This window comes from Atractosteus spatula, chromosome 11 (genome assembly GCF_055471065.1).
Source record: "Atractosteus spatula isolate fAtrSpa1 chromosome 11, fAtrSpa1.hap1, whole genome shotgun sequence".
Classification (NCBI taxonomy): Eukaryota; Metazoa; Chordata; class Actinopteri; order Semionotiformes; family Lepisosteidae; genus Atractosteus; species Atractosteus spatula.
This window is the reverse complement of record NC_142716.1, coordinates 12,375,395-12,401,197: the sequence shown is the minus strand read 5'-3', so window position 1 is coordinate 12,401,197 and position 25,803 is coordinate 12,375,395. Positions and strand designations below refer to the sequence as shown.

At 34.7% G+C, this 25,803-nt stretch overlaps 4 protein-coding genes across 6 annotated transcripts in view; 2 read left to right on the top strand and 2 right to left on the bottom strand.

Annotated features, from left to right (window-relative positions):
* Positions 1-1,105: 1,105 nt before the first annotated feature.
* Positions 1,106-7,435, bottom strand: uchl5 (ubiquitin carboxyl-terminal hydrolase L5). Its single transcript, XM_088928010.1, has 11 exons — positions 7,236-7,435; positions 6,275-6,338; positions 5,396-5,501; positions 4,883-5,008; positions 3,584-3,645; positions 3,134-3,264; positions 2,849-2,912; positions 2,565-2,667; positions 2,308-2,421; positions 1,696-1,794; positions 1,106-1,354 (listed from the first exon to the last, which is right to left on the bottom strand). Exons 1-11 carry the CDS (start codon positions 7,309-7,311, stop codon positions 1,310-1,312), a joined length of 990 nt encoding a protein of 329 aa, XP_088784136.1. The 5' UTR covers positions 7,312-7,435; the 3' UTR covers positions 1,106-1,309.
* An 829-nt stretch (positions 7,436-8,264) lies between these two features.
* ro60 (Ro60, Y RNA binding protein) lies at positions 8,265-20,215 on the top strand. The gene is made up of 9 exons (XM_088927749.1): positions 8,265-8,427; positions 9,720-10,326; positions 10,830-11,050; positions 11,239-11,385; positions 11,485-11,622; positions 12,054-12,170; positions 12,545-12,661; positions 13,890-14,036; positions 14,692-20,215. Exons 1-9 carry the CDS (start codon positions 8,422-8,424, stop codon positions 14,842-14,844), a joined length of 1,653 nt encoding a protein of 550 aa, XP_088783875.1. The 5' UTR covers positions 8,265-8,421; the 3' UTR covers positions 14,845-20,215.
* glrx2 (glutaredoxin 2) lies at positions 16,971-20,804 on the bottom strand. The gene is made up of 4 exons (XM_088927750.1): positions 20,750-20,804; positions 20,147-20,213; positions 19,472-19,648; positions 16,971-19,251 (listed from the first exon to the last, which is right to left on the bottom strand). Exons 2-4 carry the CDS (start codon positions 20,210-20,212, stop codon positions 19,087-19,089), a joined length of 408 nt encoding a protein of 135 aa, XP_088783876.1. The 5' UTR covers position 20,213; positions 20,750-20,804; the 3' UTR covers positions 16,971-19,086.
* Positions 20,805-21,380: 576 nt separating this feature from the next.
* The window catches only part of cdc73 (cell division cycle 73, Paf1/RNA polymerase II complex component, homolog (S. cerevisiae)), a 75,128-nt gene continuing 70,705 nt past the window's right edge, over positions 21,381-25,803 (top strand). For 2 of the 3 annotated variants that reach the window (XM_088927747.1, XM_088927746.1), the window contains exon 1: positions 21,382-21,546. In XM_088927747.1, coding sequence (XP_088783873.1) covers positions 21,416-21,546 — 131 coding nt within the window. In that variant the 5' untranslated portion in view covers positions 21,382-21,415. Of the gene's footprint in view, positions 21,547-25,803 lie in introns of all 3 variants that reach the window. The other variant, XM_088927748.1, reaches the window with a different exon arrangement.

The following is a 25,803-nucleotide window of genomic DNA, read 5'->3' as shown; positions in this document are numbered from 1 at the left end:
TCAGTTTCAGAGTCCGATTCAAAGCTGTTGTTAACCACGACTGGCAGTGATTTTACGTCATTGCATGTTTGTTTTTCTTGTAATAAAGAAAGTTTAAAAAGTTTTAACTTTGAAAGTTAAAAAGGAATTTTTGAAACAAAATTCTTAATAAAAAAAACTATAAAATGCATATGCACTTTCAATCCAAGGGTATCTTACTTCACAATATTGTTTCTTAATAAATTGTAATGTGAATACTGTACTAAACAGTACATGCCTTTTAATACCTGATCTGTACCTGCAACAATTACCGAGTTTCTCTGAAGTAGGAGCCATTTCATTTTTCTCCACTTACTGAATGCATAATGGTAATTACATATTGAATGGCAATTCTGCAGTTTTCAATAGAAAGCACCTATGCTGCTTGTATGAACAAATAATGCTCATGAATTCTGAAGATAGTTGTGTGTTCTACATCCTGTTTGTATGCAATATAAACCATCTGCCCTTTCACAAATGTTAACGCATATAATTTTGTGATTATCAAGGTACAGTAAACCTAAAACATAACACGAAATAAAAGAAACAATTCTTTTTTGTGTAAGATTTTCTCTCATTTGTAATTTGTAGTTTTTCCTATAATAAAACTATAGAGGACCCTTTCTCTATTAAAACCTAAAACGAAGATTGGGATTTATCTCACTGCAAGTAAGACATCTTAATGCATTTCATGTGTTAAGATACTGACTAAAAATGTATAGGAAAATACACTGATTATACATGCATTAACTGCATAGGCACATTCTTAGCTTTTTAGTCTAGTATTAACATACTTTAATATGGTGAACTTCTCCATCTAGTGGCCAGTACTTTCAAATAAAAATGCTGTTACTAGGAAAAAATATTTAATTAAAATTGATATATGTATTCCATGTTTCACACACAGACACAGTGCATAGGTGCCTCTAAGCATACAATCTGCTGGTGTTTGGTGTTGGTATAAAGACATTTTGAAAAATAATTTTACCATGTATGTTTTTACTTAATTCTACTAGTTAGCTAATTTAACCCCAAGGAACACTACAATGATTGCTTAGTTGTAAAGAAATCAAACAAAAGCATGTGAACATTTAAACTTTATATATGAAAAAAATAGACAAAGGTTTATTTCAACATTTCTGCATGCATGTAGCACAACAAATTAACAGTTTTCGAGCAATCACTTGAAACTATTTTCAGGACCTCTCTGTGCTCTTTGGACAGGTTACAGAGGACTGTGATGAATTATTTCAGTGACACTTTGTGGGGGAAATGAAGGGTCAGCTCTTTGTCATTTGGCTTCTTGGGCTTTTTTGGCATTCTGTTTTTCTTTTGCCTAAAAATACAACAAGTAAATATCAATAAAATCACTTATTATTCCACAAACAGTCAATAAACCAATCTACAAGAAGTAATTAACAGTATAATCCAGTGGTAAAGGCTATTGTGAATAGAAGCTCTGAAACTATTAAATTTACAAATATACAGCATCAATATCTTAATCTTTTTTGGAAATATTTCCCTCAACAAAAGGAATTAAAAAATGACAAACTACCAGAACAAACGTGTGCTACTTTATTGTATTTACTGGGATGTAAACAAAACGCATAAGGCTCTCAGAAGAAACTAAAGCTTTAAAAAAAAAACACCAGGAATTATTAACACCAGAAATCTTACCTTTTCTACTAATGGTATTAACTGCTGGTATTCTGCCAGTGTTTTAAGTAGTTCCATGATGAAGGGCAAGTAGTTGTGCTTTCTTCTAATGTTTTCAATCTTAAAGTACAAATTTAAAAATGGATTGATTCAATGAAAAGATTCAAAATTGAGTGACAAAACTACAGTCCACATTTTTTATTTTCAGTTGATAGTCATAAAGGTTTTAAAATGATAAAGGAAAAAAGTTTCAAAGAATTATAATTTAATATCTATAGAATACAGTATTTCAGGATGTACTTGCAAAACAGTGGTATTTAAGACATCTCACACTAGCACATATTGGACATATTTAATGAGCTTTCTATTGTGGAAGAGATGCCTGCTTGTGTAAAACCCAATGGAATTCAAGCTCTTCATTTCACCACACCACACATTCAACATTCATTAGGTTACAAACAGCAAAACTCTTTGCTTTCACCTCCAGTAAAGAATTAAGCATTGGAGCCACAGTCCCATAAGTCAGTGTCATATCTGGCACATGCCAACAGAACCTTATGCCTAAATATAAAGTTGGGCTTCTCAAAAGAGTAATTAAAAATAAAAAAAACGTTAAAAAACCTATATACCTACTTTGTATCGTTTTAGTTTCTGATTCTCCTCCTCAATTAGCAGCTGATATTTCGCAATTTCTGATTGAATGGAGCTTAACAGGTTGCTACTCTGGTCTGTGTCCATTGGTTCTTCCTGTAAAACAAACATTTAAATGTAGCAGCAGCAGAAAAAGAAAAAACTTCATTACTAGTGATGTGTACACAAATCAAGGTTAATGTGCAAGAACCTTGACTTTATAGGCAGACAGATACTTGATATTTAGAAATTTTACTTACTTCTGCGAGCTGGTTCTGTAGCTCTGCAATCTTATGCTCATAAATCATCTTTCGGTCTGAAACTATAGCCATTAAGTTAAAGCGGATTTCCCCTTCACTGTATCTAAAAAAAAAAAGAAAATCAAGTACAGGTAGTTTTGTATTAACACTAGACGGATAAGAATTTATTTTTAGACCTATGTACAGTTTTAACTAGGCAATGAGCTAAACAGTGAGCACATTGTACAAAATACAATACAAATAAAAACATTTATTTTAAATATAGAGAAAATCACAACATTTACTTCTGTATTCTTTTCTCAATTACTGGTCGTACTGCACTTATCCAATCATCTTGATTACAGGTGCCTAAAAACAAAATCAGAAACAAAGCCAGATTAATATTTCTAAATGAATGTTTTGGATTGCATCTAACAGGAAAAAAATGAATGACACTGATAAAAGGTTCACTAGCAAGCATGATCTAATTTACACATTTTTTGAGAAATATGTAATAAGGTAATGAAAGACTGAATTGTACAGGGTATACAGAGTTACCAAAAACTTTAGTCAACAGGTGAGGAGCCTACCAAGGTCAATTGGTCCTTCACGGAGTCCATCCAGTTCATAGAGTCTGCCATTAACCGGAACATAGCTCACAAAATGAAAGGCATCTTCATCTTTTGCAGATGATTTTGCATCAAACTCAAACATCTGCTGCCTAAGAATGAAAAGAAAAATACCAAATTAAAGCCTGCTTAATTCAGCACTGAGCTCTTAAATGTATTGAAAGAGTTTATAACCTTAAAGGCAGACTGACTCACATTAAAGTTTAAGTCTTTTATCTTATTTAGATCCTCTGTTTTTAGACAAAGGGTTTAATTTTAGTTGCTATTAAACTCAGATCTACGTGTTTTATCTTTGTTTTCTTTGAAATATAAAATGCTTTTAGCCATGAAATGGCCATTTCAAATTCTGGATTTTATTATTATCATGGACTATCAATCTACACAGATAAAGAAAACATGATTTTATGATACCTGGCAAAGCCATTGTGCACTTGTCGAATCACTTCAGAGTTGCTCAGGGCCAGACCTTTCATCTGTATAAATACAATAAAAAATATAAGCAGTGACAAACATAATTTAATCATAATTAAACATCTTATTTTTCAATATAACAGGTGAAATGTTGCCCAGAGACAGAGATAATTTGTCACTTCACTGTATTTGTCTAACTTCTTCCTATTACAATGCACCATGCCTAAACATTTTCCAAGCACATACTAATGTTATATTTACAATGTTCACATTCTTGTCCAATTCATATTAAAACTGACCATAATATATTTAATTGCTTTCCCACATTATTTCATTCTAATGCAGATCTCATTTAAATTATAATCTGCTTATTTTGGGTTTAGATTTACTATAAACTTTTTATTTTGGCTGGAGTTAAAATAATGCTTTACAACAAAAACGTTTATAACTTAAAAAGTAACTGGAGGCAGCTACCAAGCAGGACAACAAAGATACTTGATCAGTGATCAAATGTAGCTGTAAACTCCATCAGCATATCACCAGCTGGGTGACCAGGACTCCTCAAAACGTGATGCACTATGGGGAGTGGGTGGTCAGGGCAGCCTCAGCTTACTAAGAAATATACAACATGATCAAACAGGACACTTCTTAGGCTCACAGTGTCATTAAGAGGTGGGTGACTTTGATTGCGTTCACTTGGGGAAAGCACAAGGTTATCATACCACCTAGTAAGAGAATCACGGCTTTCAGCTATGATGATTTTAATTAGTGAATTCAGCAATGGGAGAATGCATACAGAAAGACTCACTGACTCACAGACACCTGGCAATTCAAAATGTTTTAACAAAGGAAAAGGGGGAAAACAAAACAACAATAACAATATTATTATTATTATCATCAACATTTTCTGTAATTACAATTGACTGCAATATGGTGTGACAGCTTTATCCTATACACAGGGTTCTGAGGAGCCGAAGCCTATCCTGGCAAGCAATAGGGCACAAGGTGGGATACACCCTGGATGAGATGTCATTTCATCGCATCCAGGGTAGATGGACACGCATTCACACCAGGGCCAGAAGGAAATTAACCTACCAGTATGTTTTTAGACTGTGGGAGAAAACCAGAGAACCTGGAGGAAACCCATGTGAACACAGGGAGAACATACAAATGCCACACAGATAGCATCCCAGGTCCAGAACTGAACTCAGGACCCCAGTGTTGTGAGGCAGCAATGCTACCCACTGCACCACCGTGCCGCCCCCAACAGACAAATATTAATCTAAAACATTTACTTACAGCAGCATCAAAACTTTGTGAGAATTCTCTAAATTCTGTCAGAGTTTCACCAAGGTGCATGTCAGAATGTGTGCAGTTCAGTAACACACTGATTATAGCTTGGGTAGCACATGCATTATTAATGACCTAGAAAGGAAAGAGGAGAAAGGCATAAATAAAAGGGCAGGCTCAGCAAAATGCCAATCATTTCCATAATGAACATCTGTGGCAAATATTGTCATCTAGATGTTTTTCATGAAGAGATATCTTTAAACATCTGCTAAAAGGTAGTGGTATTCTAAATGAAAGGCCAGTGCTATAAAAATGACAGCCTATATGCTACCTTTAAGGTATGCAATATAATTATTTATTGAAATTATTTAAGAAAAATAACTTAATAACTTGGTTTTCATTCTAATGCTTAAAAACAAGTCATTTACTTTAACTTCCGTTAAATACCTAGTACTTTTTGTTCTTTTTTCTTGATTTTTGTCCGTAATAAGGTCTCGCAGAATTTCTTTTTCTGCTTAGTACCTGCTTGGCAAAAAAAATTTGGTCCAGCCTGGAATCCTGAACAATAGATCCAGCAGGTTCTTCTCCTGGCTGCCATTTGAAAAGGAAAATCAATCCATGAACCGGTCTGCAAAAGAACATGCTAAAAATCATTTGCTGCTACATGTACAGTATGGCATCCAAGGACAGCAATTAAGCTTTTAAAGATGTTTACAAAAGGTGAAAGCCTGTGTAAGTATATGTAAGTTAGCACATTAAGTTTAAGATGTAACTACAATGGTTTTTCTAACTCACATGACAAGTAAAAATAAATTTAAGACTTCACGTGTCTCCTTCATGTGTGATATTTACTGCCAATAAATGTAATGGGCATAGACTTTAGACTTCTTTACAGACTTTAGGAGTATCTAAGATTTATTTTTTGAATTTCTACCTTTGGTGCCTGGCTGTCACCATTATGTGCAGTGTTAATTCAAAACAATTAGAAATCAATCTGGTGTACTTGCATTGCATGGTACAGCATATCCTAATTCTAGGCTAGTTACTGGTGACATGTAGGGCCTAATGTACTATAGTTTGAACACTAAGTTCAGAGATAACTGGAAATAGAAACTGCAGCAGTATACAAACAACTAGTGTGATAACTAACAATAGATGTTGCTTTGCTATCGGTCCCTATTATTTTATTAAATTTGTCCAAATTTATGGCATTGTTAATTTCTTGGTCTATGAACACCATTTAAAAATGCGTGAGAAAACTTAAGAAACTAAAAAAATAGTATGAGCACATCCTTCAGAATATTTTTTGCTCCACTCTGTTCGAGATATAAACAAATAAGATTATCCTATATCTCATTTTAAACATGCGAGTTGTTCTGTGTGCATTTTTAGAAAACCCACTTCAGTTTTTCGAAGTTTTCTGGTTCCAAACTCCATATCTCTTCAACTTGTGCTCCTTTACAACCTAAAAAATAGAAACATTGGAATTTTACTAAGAGTCATGATTTAACTTTTTAATTCACCGAGTGTAAAGACCTAATGAACCATCACCAATAACCCATTCATTCAAAGTTTTAAAGGCCTCAAAATAACAGGGATTTGACCAATATATGACATACGCATACAGTACGTAACTACCCAACCTGTAACGTGTAACTTTCTGTAGCAATGCATACAAATCCAAAACGTATAATATATTAAAATAACATTTTATTCTGGAAAAAATCACAGACTAATGGAAAATATATGATAAATGTCCGAGCATGTGAGACGAGCTTCACAATATCGTCATCTAAGGATATAATATTAATTAAAAACGTTTACAATTACATGCAATTACAGATACGAAATGTTTTCTACCTTTTAACAAACAAATCGTTTCAAGATTACAAATTTAACAAATATGAACAAGTTCACCATCATCACTTTCATAACTCATGAGTTCTAATAATGCAAAAAAAATGCAAAAACATTGTGTTCAGAGTTTGCTCGCACACAGCACTGAGAATTTTCACATAAAATAAAACATTTTTTCTTTCAATAGATGGTTTCTTTCCCATACATCAATGCCTTAAAATGAAATGAGCTAAACATCACTGCTTTTCTGCAGTTTGTTGGGCCTGGCAAGTACACCAGTGAAAACGCCTTGGCTCACTTCATTCAAATAAGGTAAAACAGATTGAAGTACCAAATTAAAGCACCAAGCAACTAAAATGTTAGCCTTAATACCTATCCGCGTCAGAAAATACGTTTTTGCCTTTAATTCTTATAAAAGGCAGATGGGCGAATCAAACACAGTGCACTAAAGCATGCTTATGCGTACATAATTATTCAAGAAATGTATCAGGCTTCACCAACTCACCAAAACCTTTAATTAATTCTGTGAAGACTCCCGGATCACTCTCCATTAGACACCATTCTCCGGCGCTCCCTGCCATTGTTGTTTTCTTATTATTTTTTCAAGCGATTATCAAAACCGAACACGAAAATTGTAAACTCTCTCATCCGTCACTCTGCAGCATTCACTGGACTAGACTCTCTGCCTATTTCCCGGCTATCCTTGCAAAACGAATAAACGGTACCATAGATATCTTGTAGTCTTAACGTATTTTACCATAGATATCTTGTAGTATTTTCCTTTATTTCTATGGTAACGGGACCTTGTTTTAAATTTTGGATAACTGTTTCGTCAACATTATATTAAAGAAATAATTAACTGCTGTTCAAACCAGTACTTTAGGTTTAGACGTACCCCTTAATACGGCTGAAATTACCGAACCATTCAAGCTACTGTAATACGTGTTCAAATACATTCCACATAATTAAAACGTAAATATTTTTGAACGATCAATAATGACTTGTATTACGACAAATAAAACTGATATTTTTATAAGCATATACTTTTGTGGATTCTGTCAAATTAATTTCGATAACAAAATGTTATGTATACATTATATCTTTTGACGTAATATGCCTTGTACGTAAAGAAATATGCCATATTGGTAAATAACGACTATATTGTATTGGTACAATTCATTTCAAAGGGGGTGGCATAGTTACAGGCTTTTAATGTCACCGAACGTAATTGGAATGAACCTTGGTGTCTGGTATTTTTCATCGGGAGCTGTATGTAAGTTGCATTAGTCGTTGTTATTTCAATTCTGCTTTCGTATAGATTTAATATTGTACCAATTACATTAAAAGATGAATTATTGCTTTTACACTATGTAAAATACAAGACACGTATGTCGTTCACCTTTATTCTTATCCTGCACTTGTCTAATACAGTTTCGATTTCCAATATAACAGATCGAGCCCTACATCTGATTTGGTGTTATCATCATGCCTGCATTTTTAACAGAAATCCCTGTCGAGACCAGTGGCACGGGTGGCGAGCTCTACAGAACAGCTGCACTGTTGTCCCCTCCCAGCAACCACTGCGGTTTCTTGTTGTCACGGCTTGGCCGATTTTGGGGGAGGCTCATAGGACCTAGATAATACATTATACACAGTGGGGGGAAAATAATAAACTTGGATTCCGATACTCCATGGAGGTAAGATACCACATTCGGTATAGTTTAGTTATGTTTGAGTGGCATTACATCGTTAAAACGTTTTCCCATTTAACTAGCATTTGTACTCCGCAAGCATGATCATTAGATTGTAATGAGTGACATTCTTAATAACTTAAGTACTTAGTGTTCCAGTGAGCCGAGCTTGATGCTGAACGACTGCAAATATGAGGATGACTCATTTTTTTCGGCTATGGAAAGAGAAAGTAGGCATCTGAAGTAACAAGTTTCACTGTAAGGCCCCTTTGTGGTACACTGGGAATCGTTTATTTTTTGCTTTCGTTGCATTTTTGTTCTGTTTGAGTCGTTAAATATGTGTAAATGCAAAGATTTTGTATTAGTTATTTTTCTGTAATTAATATAGCAAGTGTCATTTGGATTTATTCTGTACGTTATTTTCAGATGAAAGGGTTAGGCTTTTATTGTTTTGATCATGTTTACAGGTTTTCAATATATTATCCCCTTGCAGATTTAGTATCCTGATAAATTAACATTAACGTCAACAATAATTCTGTAATTATCACGATCCACCTAGTTCTCAGTATCTATTCAGCTGTATAACCGATGATATCTAATTCTAACGTTTCTATTAGAAGTCTTTAGTGCCTTTTACTGCTCGTTTTGCACTTGAAGATCTCTAGTGGTACAAATCAAAACTTTTTTTTGGCTGGAAATCCGTGTCTAGTTTCTGAAGTTCCGATCTGCGAACTCGAGGAGGTCCCTCCTTCCTTGCGTGAAACAGGATAAGATAACGGACTTGAAAGCTTAGAAAATCGTTGTTTTCTTTCGATATTCTGCTGTATTTTAAAACATCTATTTTTCATGATATTCTTGCGTTCAAGTTAAATCTCACGAGAAAGTTTTATGCTAAGGTACAAAGGTCAAGTAATGCAATTAATTCTGTACTGTACAAAAATGCAACCACAGGAACACAGTTGTACTGAAGTACTGTACAGACCTGAGCTGTAAAAAACATAGTTCGAAGTGACTGATACATTGTGACAAAATAAATAAAACAGTATTCTTTTGAAATAACAACCGAAACTTTCACGTCGTAAAATAGAAACACAACAAGCCCAAAAAACAAATTAGACGATTCTTTTGTTAGTATTCAACTAGAGTACAAGTTTCTGTTGTACAAATTGTAAACATTTTTTTTCTTAAATGGTCTTCAGGGGAAAAAAAATAAAGTACATTTTTATGTCGTGACCTTTATTTTCTTCACGTTAGCTGTTGCCAACAATAAATGGTTATTTATTTCTCTTTTTTTTCAGCCTGAAGGAATTGACTCAATGCAATCTTCAGGAGACCCTCTGTCACAGGCACTTCCTTTGAATGACAAACAGATGCTTAACTCTGCAGGCGGATATACATGGGAGGTGACAGATATGACTCGTCTACACCGCTTTCTGTGCTTTGGATCAGAGGGAGGTACATACTACATTAAGGAGCAGCAGCTCAGCTTGGAGAATGCATTAGCCTTAATACGACTTATAGAGGAGGGCAGAGGTTGTGAGGTGGTTCAAGAAATAAAGACATTCAATCAGGAAGGAAGAGCTGCCAAGCCAAACCCTGCTCTTTTTGCCCTTGCTGTTTGCTCACAGCACTCAGATGTAAAGACCAAGCAAGCAGCCTTCAAGGCTGTGAAAGAGGTATGCCGCATTCCAACGCACCTATTTTCTTTCATCCAGTTCAAAAAGGACCTCAAAGAAGGCATGAAGTGTGGTATGTGGGGCCGTGCCCTAAGGAAGGCAGTGGCCGACTGGTATAATGAAAAAGATGCCATGTGTTTGGCACTGGCAGTGACAAAATATAAACAAAGGAATGGATGGTCACACAAAGATCTACTCCGACTGTCACACATGAAGCCTGCAAATGAAGGTAAATGGTAAAAAATGCCTATAGTTTATAGTGTCTAGCTTGAATATTATATGAGCATATCATTCTGAACAGAAATAGCTGAATGAAGAAATGACTGATCATAGCAGTTTAAGTACATGAAGTTGGAAAATATGTTTTCTTTAATTTTGATTGTTCTCTTACATTTTATGGTCACTGGTTGTAATAGGTATGACTTAAATCTGAATCCACTTTGTTGAATCAGTGACTTATTAGGTTAGACTTTGTATATTACAAATCTAATTACAGCTTGTGATGACTTTGATTTTAAGAAGTTTAAATTAAAATACATCCTTTAGCATTTCGGAAGCGTTTTGGAGTAAAATTAAAATGGAAAAATATTGTTTTTTTACAACAGAGAACTTTCTGTGTGTTTTCAGTATATACATTTTTTTAACTTGTTGACTGGTAGTCTGTTTTAAGAATATGTTGTTGGCAGTTTCTGATCTTGTTACTGAGTAACCAGCCACTTCCCTTGTTTCTAGGAATTGCCGTGATCACCAAATACATCACTAAAGGATGGAAGGATGTTCAGGATTCATACAGAGACAAAGAAAATTCAGATGATATTACAAAGGTCCTAAAATATTTTGAAGCTGTAGAAAAAGTAAAACACACTGACGATGTGTTGGAAGTAATTCATCTGATAGAGGAACACAGACTAGTGAGAGAGCAACTACTCACTAACCACCTAAAATCTAAAGAGGTTTGTTTGCATATGCATTGTATCTTATGAGACAGTGCTTAGCATGCATTGCCTTTCTCCTGATTGTGTGCCTTGCGGGTCATTTTCTCAGAGTGTTAATTTTTTTTACCAGAGCATAAATTCTACAATTTCCTAGATAACTGTCCTGATTTTGTGAAGGTTTATTATGTTTACTGTGTTTTTATTAGGTGTGGCAAACATTGCTGAAGGAAATGCCTCTTGCTGCCATGCTGCGTAATTTAGGAAAGATGACTGCAGATGAAGTTCTGGAGTTGGGCAGTTCAGAAGTAACTATGGTTTGTGAAAGACTTCAAAATGAATCGGTTCTGAAGCAGGTATAGGAAAGAGACTATGTTGGTTTTAATATTTCCTTCGACTATCATTTTTAAAATACACGTAAAATGTTTTTAAAAAGCTGCCTGCTTTCTCTCCAGGCTCAAATTCATCCTTTCAACGTCTTAGTTGCTTTAGAGACATATAGTAAAGGCTGTGGGAATCGAGGAAAACTCAAATGGGAACCAAATAAGGACATCCTTCAGGCCCTAGACAGTGCGTTCTACAAAAGCTTCAAGGTGGGAATTCTCTAGACCTATTACTAAACAGTATGTGTGTGGCTGTTTAGACTGAAATGATAAAAAAAACACAAAAGAAACAGTCTAATGTTAAATTATAAAGGTGGAAACCATAAATTAGGCCCTTAAGAAGCATACTGCAGAGCATTTATCATATTATCTATATCCATACAGATCTTTAAGCATAGTAGTAACAGGAACAGTTTTAATTACTTGATTTGTATCTGAAACATAACTGTCTAAACATAATAGTTGACTAAAATATATGTCAGCTATTTCCATTACTAGATTTCTCCTTAATAAACACACTTAATTGGATTGATGTTGCCAAGAACTACCACTTTGTTTCTTTTTCATAGTACTAGGCTGATGTTTATGCTTTTTTTCCTTTAATTTTGAAAACTAGTTTGAATCTTTCCTTGTTTTTTCAGAATGTTGAGGCCACAGGAAAACATTTTGTTTTGGGTGTAGATGTTAGCGCTTCAATGAGCAGTACTGTTTTAGGGAGTTCTGTCAGTGCTGCTACTGCTGCTGCAGCTATGAGTATGGTAAGTTAATATGAATTTGTCAAAAAAAAAAAATAAGGGAACCATGAGTATAAAAGCAATTGCTTGATAAATCAAGTCCAGTTATCTAGATACATTTAAGTACTCAGTTAAGCTGAGTGTGGCCTATAGCAAATGTGTTTTGGTTTATGTAAAAAAATAGTCATTTGGGGAGTAGAATATATCAGTCAGGATAAACTTGTTAAAATTGAGCAAGTTTGTTTTAAGGGCCATTGTAAATTTAATCTAAACCTGCTGGAATCGATAGAGTGGATATTCTGTTAAATCTAAGTACTTTGCTAGTTCAATGTGTCAATCAGTTGTATTGATGATATCATTAATTTTTATTCTTCTACGGAAAAATCTGCTGGTTAAAGGTTGTTGCACGGACAGAAGTTGACTGTCAGATTGTGGCTTTTTCTGACAAATCCATGGTCCCTTGTCCAGACATTGCAGACATGACCCTTGCACAAGTAATGGAAGAATTCAAAAAGGTACTGTATGTTAGAAACCTGTTTCCTTTTATAAACAGGAGGGGTTGATTTTGGGCCATAAAATAAGTGGGGTTACTTCCAGATTCTATTCTGAGTAATGCCTTCCTAGATTAAATGAGAGTTGTATTTTTTTCTCTTTTTAATTGAAATGTTATTCATCCACAATAAATCTAAACACCTAGAAATTACTACATCATCACTACATCATATTACTCTAATACAGACATACCTCTTTGTATGTCTCAGTACATTTCTTTTAACACACAGAAGAAGAAAACCAAATGATGTACTGTAGCAAAAAAAAAGCAAGTCAGTTAAGTGCTGGTGCCGACTGACAACTACTTTGTAAACTACTGTACCTGGGTAAATAAAACAAAAGCTAGGATTATGCTCCAAGAGACACCGTGAACAAAATGAAAAGGAATCCTGGACATTCTGCACTTATTTAGAAGAAAAAAACTGTGCAAATCATACTGTTGTAGATGTCTGTTATCTCTCCAGCAAAATAAGCCCCCATTTATAGACATACTGTATTTGTTTTTAACACAGTATTGTTAAAATATACATTGTAGGTTTAAAATTGGGTTATAAAGCTTGGGAATAAATGTATTGAAGCATTTTCAGAGATCATGAATTACTTAATAAAGCTGAATGTGCAGCATATACATTCCTGCACTTCAGTTAACCTACAACTTTTAAGGTTACATTTGCTCTTTGTATATACACTCATAAAGTATGAAAACATACTAAATTAATGCTTCATTTTGTTCTTGCAAAGCCACTGCTGTCAGAAGATGAAATTCAGTTCAGTCCAATTTTAACTATATAGCACTTCATTGTAAAATGTGGCCTGTATTTTTACCTTAAACAGGAGTTTTCAGCACAGCAAACTGAAAAGAGAAAACATTTAGTAAATATGAAGTTGTAATGACTGTGTAACCACACGTCTTTTGAATTTTACCTGCAAGGCATGACATATCTCTAATACTAAAAAAAGGTAAAGCATATTATTGACGGTACGCCATTAGATAATGTCTTAAAAACAGTGCATTTGTATGTACTATGAAGAATGGCAAGTGTGAGGTGTCTGTTTTGATTACAACTTGAGCTTATTCCATGCTTTTTTTATAACTATACATTTTGCATTTAATTAACTGAATGAAGAAATCTGCAGGCCATTGCGTAAAAATATTCTTCTAAAAGATAGAAGTTTGTCTATTTCATTTAGATTCCTATGGGGAGCACTGATTGCTCTCTTCCAATTCTCTGGGCCTTGGAGACCAATACTGCAGCTGATGTCTTTATCATTTTCACTGATAACGAGACCTGGTTTGGGGACATTCATCCAGCAGAGGCACTAAGGAAGCATCGAAATGTACGTAGCTGATGAAGTATAAGGAAATTACTCTGAATTGCCAATAGTAACTGTGCTTTTATAGACATTTTTTTAACCTTTTTTGCATTGCATTTTCATAACATATTTTTACAGCCTAGATATAGGTATTCATTTAGTACAATTTCATTACTTCTTCGCCAGAGTATAATAAAGTAGGAAATATTTTAGAGCATTACTTCTTTCTCTTTTAATGGCTAAATCTTTCTACCCCAAAACCCCCCTTGATATACTGTACTTTGTGTGGGTTTTAGAAATGTTACTGTTTAAGTAAGTTAATAAATAACAGAAGGTTTGTTATTGTCGATAGAATAGGGGCATTTTGAAGGGAGTGGGTTAAAATTGCAGTTCAGATATAATTGTATGTGACACATATATAATTATGTAATTTATGTAATTTTAAATTGTCTTAGAAAGTTATACAAAACGCTGCCATGTCAAAATAAGGAGCTGCAACACATAATAGATTTGCAACAGAATAGCATTTTGAAAACGGAGTGAACACAAACATATACATATATTGCATATATGCAATCTTGCTCTGTGAAACTGAACTGCTTTGGTACCAGTTAGAATGTGACAATTACATCATTTGTTTGTGTTAATGTGCAACTCTTGTTTTTCTTTATCATTTCAGAAAATGGGTGTCTTTTCCAAGTTAATTGTCTGTGGGATGACATCAAATGGCTTTACTGTTGCAGACCCTGATGACAGAGGCATGCTGGATATCTGTGGCTTTGACTCGGGAGCTTTAGAAGTCATCCGAAATTTTGTTTTGGACCTGATCTGAAAGAATGAAATACAGGTGAAATACAGAAGGATAAAGCAATTCACGTAGATGAAAAACTGTAACAGAAAAGCATAAAGGCCTTTTTTAAATTACGGTTTCAAAAAACTGACATGCCCATAAGAAATATTTAATTTTTAAAATAACTTACCACAAAAAAATCCACACAGACCTAATAAATTAATTGTGAATCTGTTTTGCCTGGACTGTGTAACAGTTATGCAATGGTTAGAGTTGTGTGGACATTTGTTAATTGTCCAGCAGGCTGGAAAAATTTCTAAAATGGAATCTACAACAATGTTAAAAACTAAACTAATACGTTTATCTTATTATAATCACATTCTCTTGTGAAGATGCCCTTCTCCAACATTATGTACACAATATAGCATAAGGTTAAGTGTCACCTGTAAGCTTTTTTCAACATTTTTTTTCATTACCAGCAGAATATCATATGGTACTTTGGTACAGTTATTGTCAAGTAGCAATAGGTTGTTAAATCATGAAATAGTTAAAAAAAAGTATATTTAGTTAAAAGTACCCAAGTATGCCGTCTGACAACTAACACTAGTACACATTGTGCTTTGCTGGTATGCCAGATATAGTAGAAATTGTGAAACAAAACATTTCATAGTTTGAGAAGCACGTATGTGGTTGATGACTTTAGTGGGTTTGTAGAAATAAAAAAAAATAACAGAGGTTGCTTTTTATAGTTTGTCTTGTTGTTGTTTTTTGTAGTACTGTTCATGTCATAAAGACTTATGGTTCTCCAGAAATACAAACTATATTTTTTCTGTAGAAAATGTTTGATGTAGCTTATTAGGTGTATTCATTGTGCTATTAAAAGAAAAATCAAGATTATGGAGATCACAAGAATACGTAGATGATTTGACCTGTGGCATTTTGGAGATTTTGGAAACTTCTAATTCTACGTAAAATATTGCATTCCTAATAATACAACAAAGTAGTATTTATTATGAATTATCAATTCTCTTTTACTTGTGTACTAAACTTGTTTCATTAATGTTCATAAAGGATAATGCAACCCCCTGTTACTGTCTGCTACTGTAAGTTTGAGGCTGCTAGGAAGTGATACTATAGTGGACTATAAAATAAAGGCACAAAATAGAAATGTAGTAAAATTAATATACAAAGGACCTTATTCTTTATTTTTTTTTCCATTTGTATATGTAACAAATTTGTTGAATGTACCATATTACACTTTTATAGCACTAAGTAACATTTGTTTTTTTATTGTACACTAATACCAGAGTTTGGAATAAATAGTCCTGTTTTTAAAACATAAAGTAATACTGTAATTTGAAATCTGACCTTGTTCTGAAATGTCTGACCATTCAACTGTGAATTAAGGGCCCTTCCACAATTTTGTTTCCTGAAACTGAAGCAATTTTGAGTGAATATTTCTCATTTTGATTCCATAGAAAAAACACAAAATATTTAAAACTGTATATTTGATTCATCCAAATATTTAGTTCTGGATTACATCAAAATTTAAGGTTTGGAATTTGGAATTGACAGTTGGATCAGAATTATAATCTGGGGCATGTTACCATTCATTGTTTTGGATCCAATACCGAGCTATTCAAATTCAGATTGGAGTCTAAAGCAATGCTGTTAAGTGAAAGAGTTCTTAAACAGTTCATTAGCACATTTATATTTAAAATTAGATCTTGTTTTGAAGTGGTATGTTTAATATTTCACTCTTCAGAACAATATTCCATACTGAAGAGATAGCATCCTGTAGATAGCAGATCTAATAACTATAAGCACTTTTTCCAGAAATAGAAATGTGTTAGACACACATTAAGTCTTGTGAGTGGATTGCTTGCATGAGTGTTGATACATCCTTTTGCATAACATTCCTTTTTAGGTGACGAGGTAATTTTCAAATATTTACAATATTTAAATTGTATGGAGACATTTTTGTGTGTAATAAAATATGATCATATTTAACATATCGAGTGTTTTCATGTTTCAAGTTAATTTTACTATAGTAATATATGGAGACATATTGAAATAGTTGTAGGTAAAGAAACACAATAGGAGAAAACTGAAGGCATTAGTGATTCATGACTTATTTTTGTTGTAATGCAAATAAGGTTTGAAATACATTTTTGGGAAACATAAACCTTTATTAAAAAGCATTACCTGTTAGTATGAATTAAACTTCAATGTACCCAGCTCTGTATAAACCTGTTTAACATGGATAAATATCATGATTAAATTCCAGATTATATTTTGTCTCATAATCATCTATATGAATTTCTTTTCTGAAACAAAACATTTTCATGACTTGTCACGAATGTGAAGCTTCTCTTTCTGAGTGGGATGTGAGGCAATTTCACAGCCATATGCTTTCTCTTATTATCCCTAGTGTTCTAATTATGATTTTTGATGGTACTGTCTGGTTCTTTCTGGAAAACTTTGGAAATATACTGGGTATACTGGGTCAGTATACCCAGTATTATTATTATAAAGACATAATAATAATAATTAATAATAAAAATTGCTTACACTTATATAACTTTCTGGACACTCCACTCAAAGCGCTTTACAGGTAATGGGGACTCCCCTCCACCACCACCAATGTGCAGCATCCACCTGGATGATGCGACGGCAGCCATAGTGCACCAGAACGCTCACCACACATCAGCTATCAGTGGGGAGGATAGCAGAGTAATGTAGCCGGTTCATAGAGGGGGATTATTAGGAGGCCATGATTGGTAAGGGCCAATGAGAAATTTGGCCAGGACGCCGGGGTTACACCCCTACTCTTTTCGAGAAACGCCCCGGGATTTTTAATGACCACAGAGAGTCAGGACCTCGGTTTTCGTCTCATCCGAAGGACGGCGCCTGTTTTACAGTATAGTGTCCCTGTCACTATACTGGGGCATTAGGACCCACACTGACCACAGGGTGAGCGCCCCCTGCTGGCCCCACTAACACCTCTTCCAGCAGCAACCTTAGTTTTTCCCAGGAGGTCTCCCATCCAGGTACTGACCAGGCTCACACCTGCTTAGCTTCAGTGAGTTGCCAGTTGTGAGTTGCAGAGTGATATGGCTGCTGGCATAAAAAATGAGATGAAAATTTAACTTTGAAAAGCATAAGAGCAAAGCAACACCACAGCACCTTGACAAAAAGAAAATGAATCCTTTAAAGATGCTGTCAAAGCCCTGACTTGAATCCAGCAGACTTTCTGTGGCAAGACTTGAACATTGTTGTACATTACAAATGCCCAACTAAACTTGACAGAACTTGAACAAGCTTGCAAACAAGAATAGAACAGAATTCACCATGCTGGTGGGCAAAAGTGGTCGACTTATCTAGACTTAATTGCAATTATAATTGCTGCTAAATAAGCTTCTGACAAGTACTCACTCACGGGTGTGAATAGTTTACAAAAATATATTTTAGTTTTTTTATTTTTCCTTCGCAGTTTTTGCTGACAAAATGGGACATTATTTGAAGTGGATGGAAACTACTGCCAGGCATTTTAGATGTTCACAGATGTATAGAAAAAAAAAAGGCATGACTCACCAATGGTAAAGATAGCGTTCATTAACATTCACATTTTTACGAAAGTTGAGTTGGATAACAAGATAAAACTGATACCAAGGTCAAATATGAAGAAGAAGTTGAAGACAGGCAGGGAGATTCATTGCATTAATTGCTTATAATTTTATAAACATATAATAATTCCTTAATTTTCCTTACTTATTATCATCTTGATTACTAGACTTGATTAACGTTACTTTTTTAAAGAAGTAATCCATCATAGTGACCAATTCACAGGGATTACTTAAATTAGTAAGAATTTGGGAGAAACAGCTTTAAAGAAGTAATACCGTACTTTACATTTAATCTATACACACGTAAACTATACATGCTTTTAAATGTATTTTTCCACAACATCTTAATTTTAAAATGTAATCACTTAAACAAGTACGCTGAAACTGTAATGAATTTACTTTTTAAATATAAGTTTTCTCAGCAGTGTAACATACTGCTCTATGCCATGTGGTCTGAAAAACCAGATATGGACAGGTCTGGCGTTTTTCAATGTAACAGATATACACTTGACTTTGTATATAACAAGATTATATGAACCCCTGTAGATTACCTTCAAAAGACACACACAAAATGTTAATGTGCAAATAACAGAAACATAGTCCTGTGGACCCAAGTTTTCAAAGTTTCCATTCCATCAGAAGTTGAAGTAAAAGATAATTATAATTTGTGGGATTCAGGTAGACCTCTGCCAGCGCTTTCTGCTTTCCCTGTGCAGCATGGAGCACACTTCTCAATCAGAGGGACTAGCCTCCCCTTCTGATGGAGTTCTTTCGTTGCTGAACCACCTCCAATGCAATTCCCATTAACAAAGACTCTTGGAACCTAGGGGCAACATTAATTACATTTTTACTTTCAAGCTTGTAATTTTCACACAAAACTCTTGATAAATGTTGGCATTTTACACTTATATACTCTACACTTGTGTTTTGAAGAACATTTAAAGATTTTACGGTAACTTATAATCACTACCTGATGAAAAAAAAGCTATAGTGATTTCTATGACTACATAAAACAGGAGCAAAAATAGCAGTAATATTCTTACCGTCCTTTCACCAGTCATATCAGCTAAAACATCCTGGAGCTGTTTTCCATCTTCATGCTGATCTAATTCAATCACTTTATATGCAGCACCTATGTCATTAAACACATTCTTGGCCATTTTGCAGTAAGGGCATGTAGTCTTGGAGAATATAACAATACAGTTGTGAGATACCACATCCTGCAAAATATCATGAACAAATAATCCATTTATCCTCTGTATCTTTTTTTTAACCAAGCTGTAAATGGAAAGACAGGCACAGTCTGTTTGCAATGATGGTCATTTATTTAAACAAAAATGCTGCTTGTTAACATTAACACCCATTTTCCGGGCACATGGGTGCTATTGTCTACTGTAAATCAACTATATAATTAGAATGCAGGTTTTCTACAGCTCCATAGCTGTAAAAAAGAAACAAAAAAGTACAAAAATACAGAAACATTTACAGCCTATGCCTTAGACGAGAAAATACACAAGATAAATGACTGTACAATAAATTCTCAAGATATATCATTGAAAAAAAACCTAAATAAATCGTTAAATAACACTGAAGATGGATGATCTTAATTTAACTGTGTATCAAACAAGATTCCCTTAAATTCCCTTCCCCTTGTGAAAGTTTATACGTATCACCTCTACAAAAACTGTTACAACTGTTTGCTATTCATGCATACTCACCATGATGAATTTTGTACATGCGTCACTGGATAATACACCCGATGAAGTAGGTATTGAGTTCCCCATCCTACAATTAAGTCAGTATATAATAACACGGTGAATAGATTCGCATTTAGAAAAAAAAACGTTGGCGAAAGCCACATGTAAAATCATCAAAACAAATAATACTAGAATTTACCACATAATGTAACAAGAGAATCAGATATAGTAATTCTTGTGACTACTTCTGGTTGTCATCACGGTGATTTGTAGGGTGAAAGGTAACAGGATATTTCATTTTTAACCAGAAAGACCCATGGCATATTGAAAACACTGGTGTTTAGCGCTTTGAGCGCATCTCACGAGTGCATTTCATGGTAAATAAATAGAAGATACATTTAAAACGTGGCATATAAGTCCCTTTTACTTATTTTAACGTAGCATTACAGTTTTAGTTTGCTATCGTCAGTCGTATTCTTACAGTAATAATACTTCTATATTTTCGTGTTATGAAAATATGTAGGGGACGTCAGAAGAACATCCCAAGATTGCTGCTACAGCTACTACAATATTTTAGTCAAATTAAAATAAATCCGAAAACCAATGCATCAAGAACTTGTGTACCTCACGTCTATCGTTTCATCACCTCTGTCACTGTCAAACACAGGTTACCGGAAGCACATGGGAAATTTGTGCCCAGCGGATCCCAAACATTAGTTGAGCTGACCCAAGAAGTGCCTGCGACTAATTGTATTTAATAAAAATCGATCAACTTAATCAAGTACTTATTCATTTTATTTCACTTCTTCATTGGTATTTTCATAGTCTCGCTGAAGTATTTTTCTCTCTGTTTTAGTGAAAATAATTTGTTTTGGGAAAAAAAAACATGTTTTTATACTGGAATTACTATTCCATTTTTTAGAATACATCACATATGAAATCGTGTTTTGCTCGCGGAAGATTTGAAATATCTCTTTCAGTTCTAACTCTGGTGTAATACATGTAATACATTGCTCTGCTACCCGGACTTTGCCCTTCAAGAATTTAGGAGTCAAATAAAGCCCTTTATTTTATCTATAGAAAACGAAGACTGTTACATTGGAGCGTCTTTATAAAAATAGTACAATTCTATGGTTAATTGGACTTATTGTCCATTATTATACTATATTTGATGTTTTTTGTGATCAGGCGCTCAACACGGCCAAACCAGCCGTGGAAAAAGTACTACTACAGACAATTTGTGCTTCTCGTGGGGGCCTTAGAATTTCACTCTGTAAAGAGGGAGTGAAGATGGCGGACGTGTTGAGTGTTCTGCGTCAATACAACATCCAGAAGAAAGAAATCGTCGCCAAGGGAGACGAAGTTATTTTCGGAGAGTTCTCCTGGCCAAAAAATGTTAAAACCAACTATGTTATTTGGGGGTGAGTGATTGCTTTTGAAAAATCCACAGATGCATCTAAAAAAAAACTTTTCCTGGTGTTGGTCGCAGGAGTTGTTGACATGCATTAAAGCCCAAAGAATAGCACGTTGGGATTCTAAACAAATCGTTCGCTGTAGAGGCCAAATAGATTTTGAAGAAGAAATCTTTTAATGTTTTTTTATCTTTGGGAATAATGGTAAGATAAGCGGTATGGTTTTACTTTTTGAAACTGAAGTATAACAGTAGAGGTAGGCATAGCTCTACGTCAGAGCCAGGTTCAAATGGTTAATAAGAAATAAGTGGATTTTTTAACTTGCTGAAAGTGACGCCACACAAACAAAGTTGTTAGGGTTGTATGTTTTATACGACTGTCGTGGAGATCTTTTTTGCATGCTTTGCATTAATTGCTGTATCGTTAATGACTTCGTTAGTATTAGTATGTAACCAATAGCTTCAGTTCATGAAAAGCACTACAAGTGTCCTGCAGTTTGTAGGTGTTGGAGAATGGCTTATATCGGATGCGATGCTAAATTTTGTTTTAAACTACTTTCTCACGCTTGACCCAGCTATCAAGCCAGAGTTGTGTCCCACGCTTAATGGATGGAATCTTGTCCGATCTACTAAAAACAAAGCCCTTTAATTTAATCACGACCTTTTAATTTACCGTCCCGTACAAAAACCTTGTGTAGTATTAAATTCTATACGAATAACCACTTTAAACGTGGAAGTGTTTTACAGTATCATCCGTACAAGAGGTGCGTATAGCAATAACTTTTAACCATACTCATCACATTTTGACCTTTTTAGTTAGCTTTTTGAAAACATAAAAATTTAATAAAGTAGTGCATTTAAAGCACAGTCACATTTCCTGTCGAACACTTATGCTTTTTAAAAGTTACCTTTTCAATTGTTAGTGACCTGCTAGAATTGACTGTTTCTATGATGTGCTTAAATAACAAACATCAGAAATACAGTACCTGTTTTAACCTTGCTAACCAGTGTGAAAGAGGATTTTTTTCCTCCATGGATGAGATGGCACTCCTACCACAGAAAGGTTGCATTCCAGCACAATATGTGTACTTCATAGCCATCGAAGTTGAACAGGCTAATTTGATCAAGTAGGTTGTGGAAAAGAGCCCAAGCTCTTCGGGGCCTCTGAAGTCTGAGGTGGGTGTTCTGAACAAGAATAATAATAATTGCTTACACTTATATAGCGCTTTTCTGGACACTCCACTCAAAGTCCTTTACAGGTAATGGGGACTCCCCTCCACCACCACCAATGTGCAACATCCCCCTGGATGGGCTAAGAATGGGCTTAGTGCATTAAGGTTTAATGAAACTCCAGCTAAAGTGTTGTGTCTACAGACAGCTCAATTAGCTCTTCTACCACTCTTTGTTAATAGGTATGTTTCTTGTGCTCAGCTGTTAAGCAGATCGCAAACCCACTTTCACTGCTTTTCCTTAACATTGGGAAAATGAGAAGTGAATGCAGCTTATTTCCTTAATATTCATTTTCTCCAGTTTTATACAAAAAACGAGGAGTCCGTTTTTGAATTCATTTTTAAAGGGAATGATTTTGTCTTTTAAGTTGAAATAGATGTTTTTTCCTTACACATGGCTGATGTGTTTACTAAGCAAGCCAGTTTTTCTGTCCTCCCAAGTATTCCACCAGAGGACTCCATTGCTCTCTAGAAACGCATTGACGTTCTAAGAGTCAGGTGAGCAGTTTTCCTCAGCACAGTCATCTAACTTTAGTTTGGTTGCAGACACTGGTACACAGCTCCCATTTATTTATACAAACAACCAAGTTATTTGCAGTCATTAATAGCCTACATCATGCACTTTTGGGCGCAAATGCCTGTAAGTGCTTTGCAATTCGAAAAGCAATTAATAGGTCACTGTGGAATTGTACTCTACTGCCTTCACTTCTGCTGTTAATCCGTTGTGTATGCTGAACATCTCTGATGACCTTTCCTGCACCATCCAGCATACCTATCCCATACTATTGAAGTCATGTTGGTTATATGTAATAATTGAGATACTCAAATGACTGTTTCCTTCCTTGAACATTTTGCAATCCTTCAGTTCTTGTCCCATGTACCACACAAAGGGTAGAAATTTAGCACATTTAGCAAAGTCTGTGTGTCTGCCAATATAATGTGCAAACATGCAACTGTCTTTACCCTGCTGTGTAAGAGATTATTACGGTATTTTTTGATAGTGAGAATAATCTGATATTTAGTGTGGCTACCTTACATGGTATTTGTTCTGTAGTGTCCTAGCATGTAGGTAATGCCAGATCCTTGTCTACTGTAGAATTTTTGATTTGGAAATGTTCTGCATAAGATGATTGGAGGGCTTTTCTGGAACAGTCACACTTTTCTTTAAATATGATTTGGTGAATACATTCTCCCTTCAAAAAACAAAAGCATCCCTTACTTTCTAATTCAGCGTTTGGAGTTAAGTTGAAGGTAGGGATGTTGAGATAAACCAGTTTCACAATTAACCAGGATTAAAGAGAATTTTAGACATTTCGGGGAAAATTCTATTTTAGAAGCCTTGCGTTTCAGGTTGCCCTGGAAAATTCCTCTCGCGGGTGAGCCACGTGTGTGTGTGTGCGGGTGTGCCTGGCTCAGCTCAGGTGGCTAGTCCAGCAACACCTTAGTTGGCATACAGAGAGCAGACGTGTGAAAATGACAGAGAGATATGACATCTCAGCTTTATATCCACCACAAAAGCACCTTAAATCGGCAGTGTGAGAGCAGATATTTTGGATATCTAAAAAATGATCAGGGGGTAGTAGAAGACGACGGATAATCAATTTGCAAAACGTGCCAAAAAAAAAAGTGGCTGCCAAAGGTTCAAACGTCTAATTTGCTTAAGCATCTCTGTGATCATCCATCCCTCTATACACAAGTCAAGGTAAAAAAAATAAACTAGCGAACGTTACATTTGTTAGCTTAAGTGAGGGCTTGCCCTGGCTGGAGCAGTTCACAGCGGAGCAGTCCTCCGTGCATGTTTTAACGTTACTTTTGTTTTCATTTAAGTTGATTTTGTGGGGATACCTCTATCACTTGTGAACATTTTTCCTGCAGTTGGCGCTTGCCAACAGTCCATCCACTGGCCTTGGCATTAAAGTAAATACACTGTTAACTGACAACAGGTGACAAAGTTCTAAGTGAGGAGATGGACAGGCTGAGACTCTGACCTCTCTGAATATTTCCATTTGCCCACTATAAATTATTTCTATGTATTTTTATATATTTTAAATATTTAATTTTATTTTTTCATAAGGTAGATACTGTATTTTAGTTTCTAAAGGCAGCTACGGTGAATTCTTAAATCTGCCTACTTTCCCCATCATATTTATGTTTTTAATATAAAGGAGGCTTACATGTTTTATTTGCAGGACCAAAAAAGTAAAAAAAAAAACGTTTAATTATGCCATACTTTGTGTCTTTTTTTTTCCCTCCATAGTGTCTCATAATAAATTACCTGGAAAAAAAAATAGTGAAACCGTGATATTTCCTGAGACTTTATCGTACCATCAAAATCACACCGTGACATCCCTAATTGAAGGTTGTTGAAGGAACTAAACCAGGATGGTTTCACAAAATATTTAAACTGTAGTTTTTATTTTATTTTATATTTCTGAAACCGATTTTCTGTTCTTTTCAGGCTTTGACAGTGAATCTGAGCTTTGATTGTTTGTTCAGAATTTTTTAAAAAGGCTGGTTTTACTTTTCATCGAGTGTACAGAAAAACTAAGCAAAATCAAATTTTCATTAAGGAATGGTTTTGTGTTCATTTCTCATACTGTACAGTTTGGTGGGAGGCTTGGGGGGTGGGAGGTGGTATTTAATTATAAAATTATTTAACTAATGCACAACAGTTATTTATGTTTAATGAATTTTTAATATCTGCGGATTCTAATGACTTGTGCTTTTCTTTTGTGTGTTCATAATCTACCTGTTTTTGTCATATATCCTCACCTCTCCTGATCTTTACACCAAATTTGAAGCTATTCACTTCCTATGTTATCTGGGCAGAAAGATCCTTATTGTAAGCTTAGCATCACTCTATGTATTGCACTGAAATTGGTTGACAGGGACTTTATTATTAATGTAATATGAGATTACTTTGCTATCGCTAGTAGTTATGTCTAATGGAAAACAACCTCATTTTTAGAAGTGTTTGTCAACATGTTGGAGTCTTATGAAGCTCTTAAAAATGATCAACTGTTTTTTGCATCAACTTA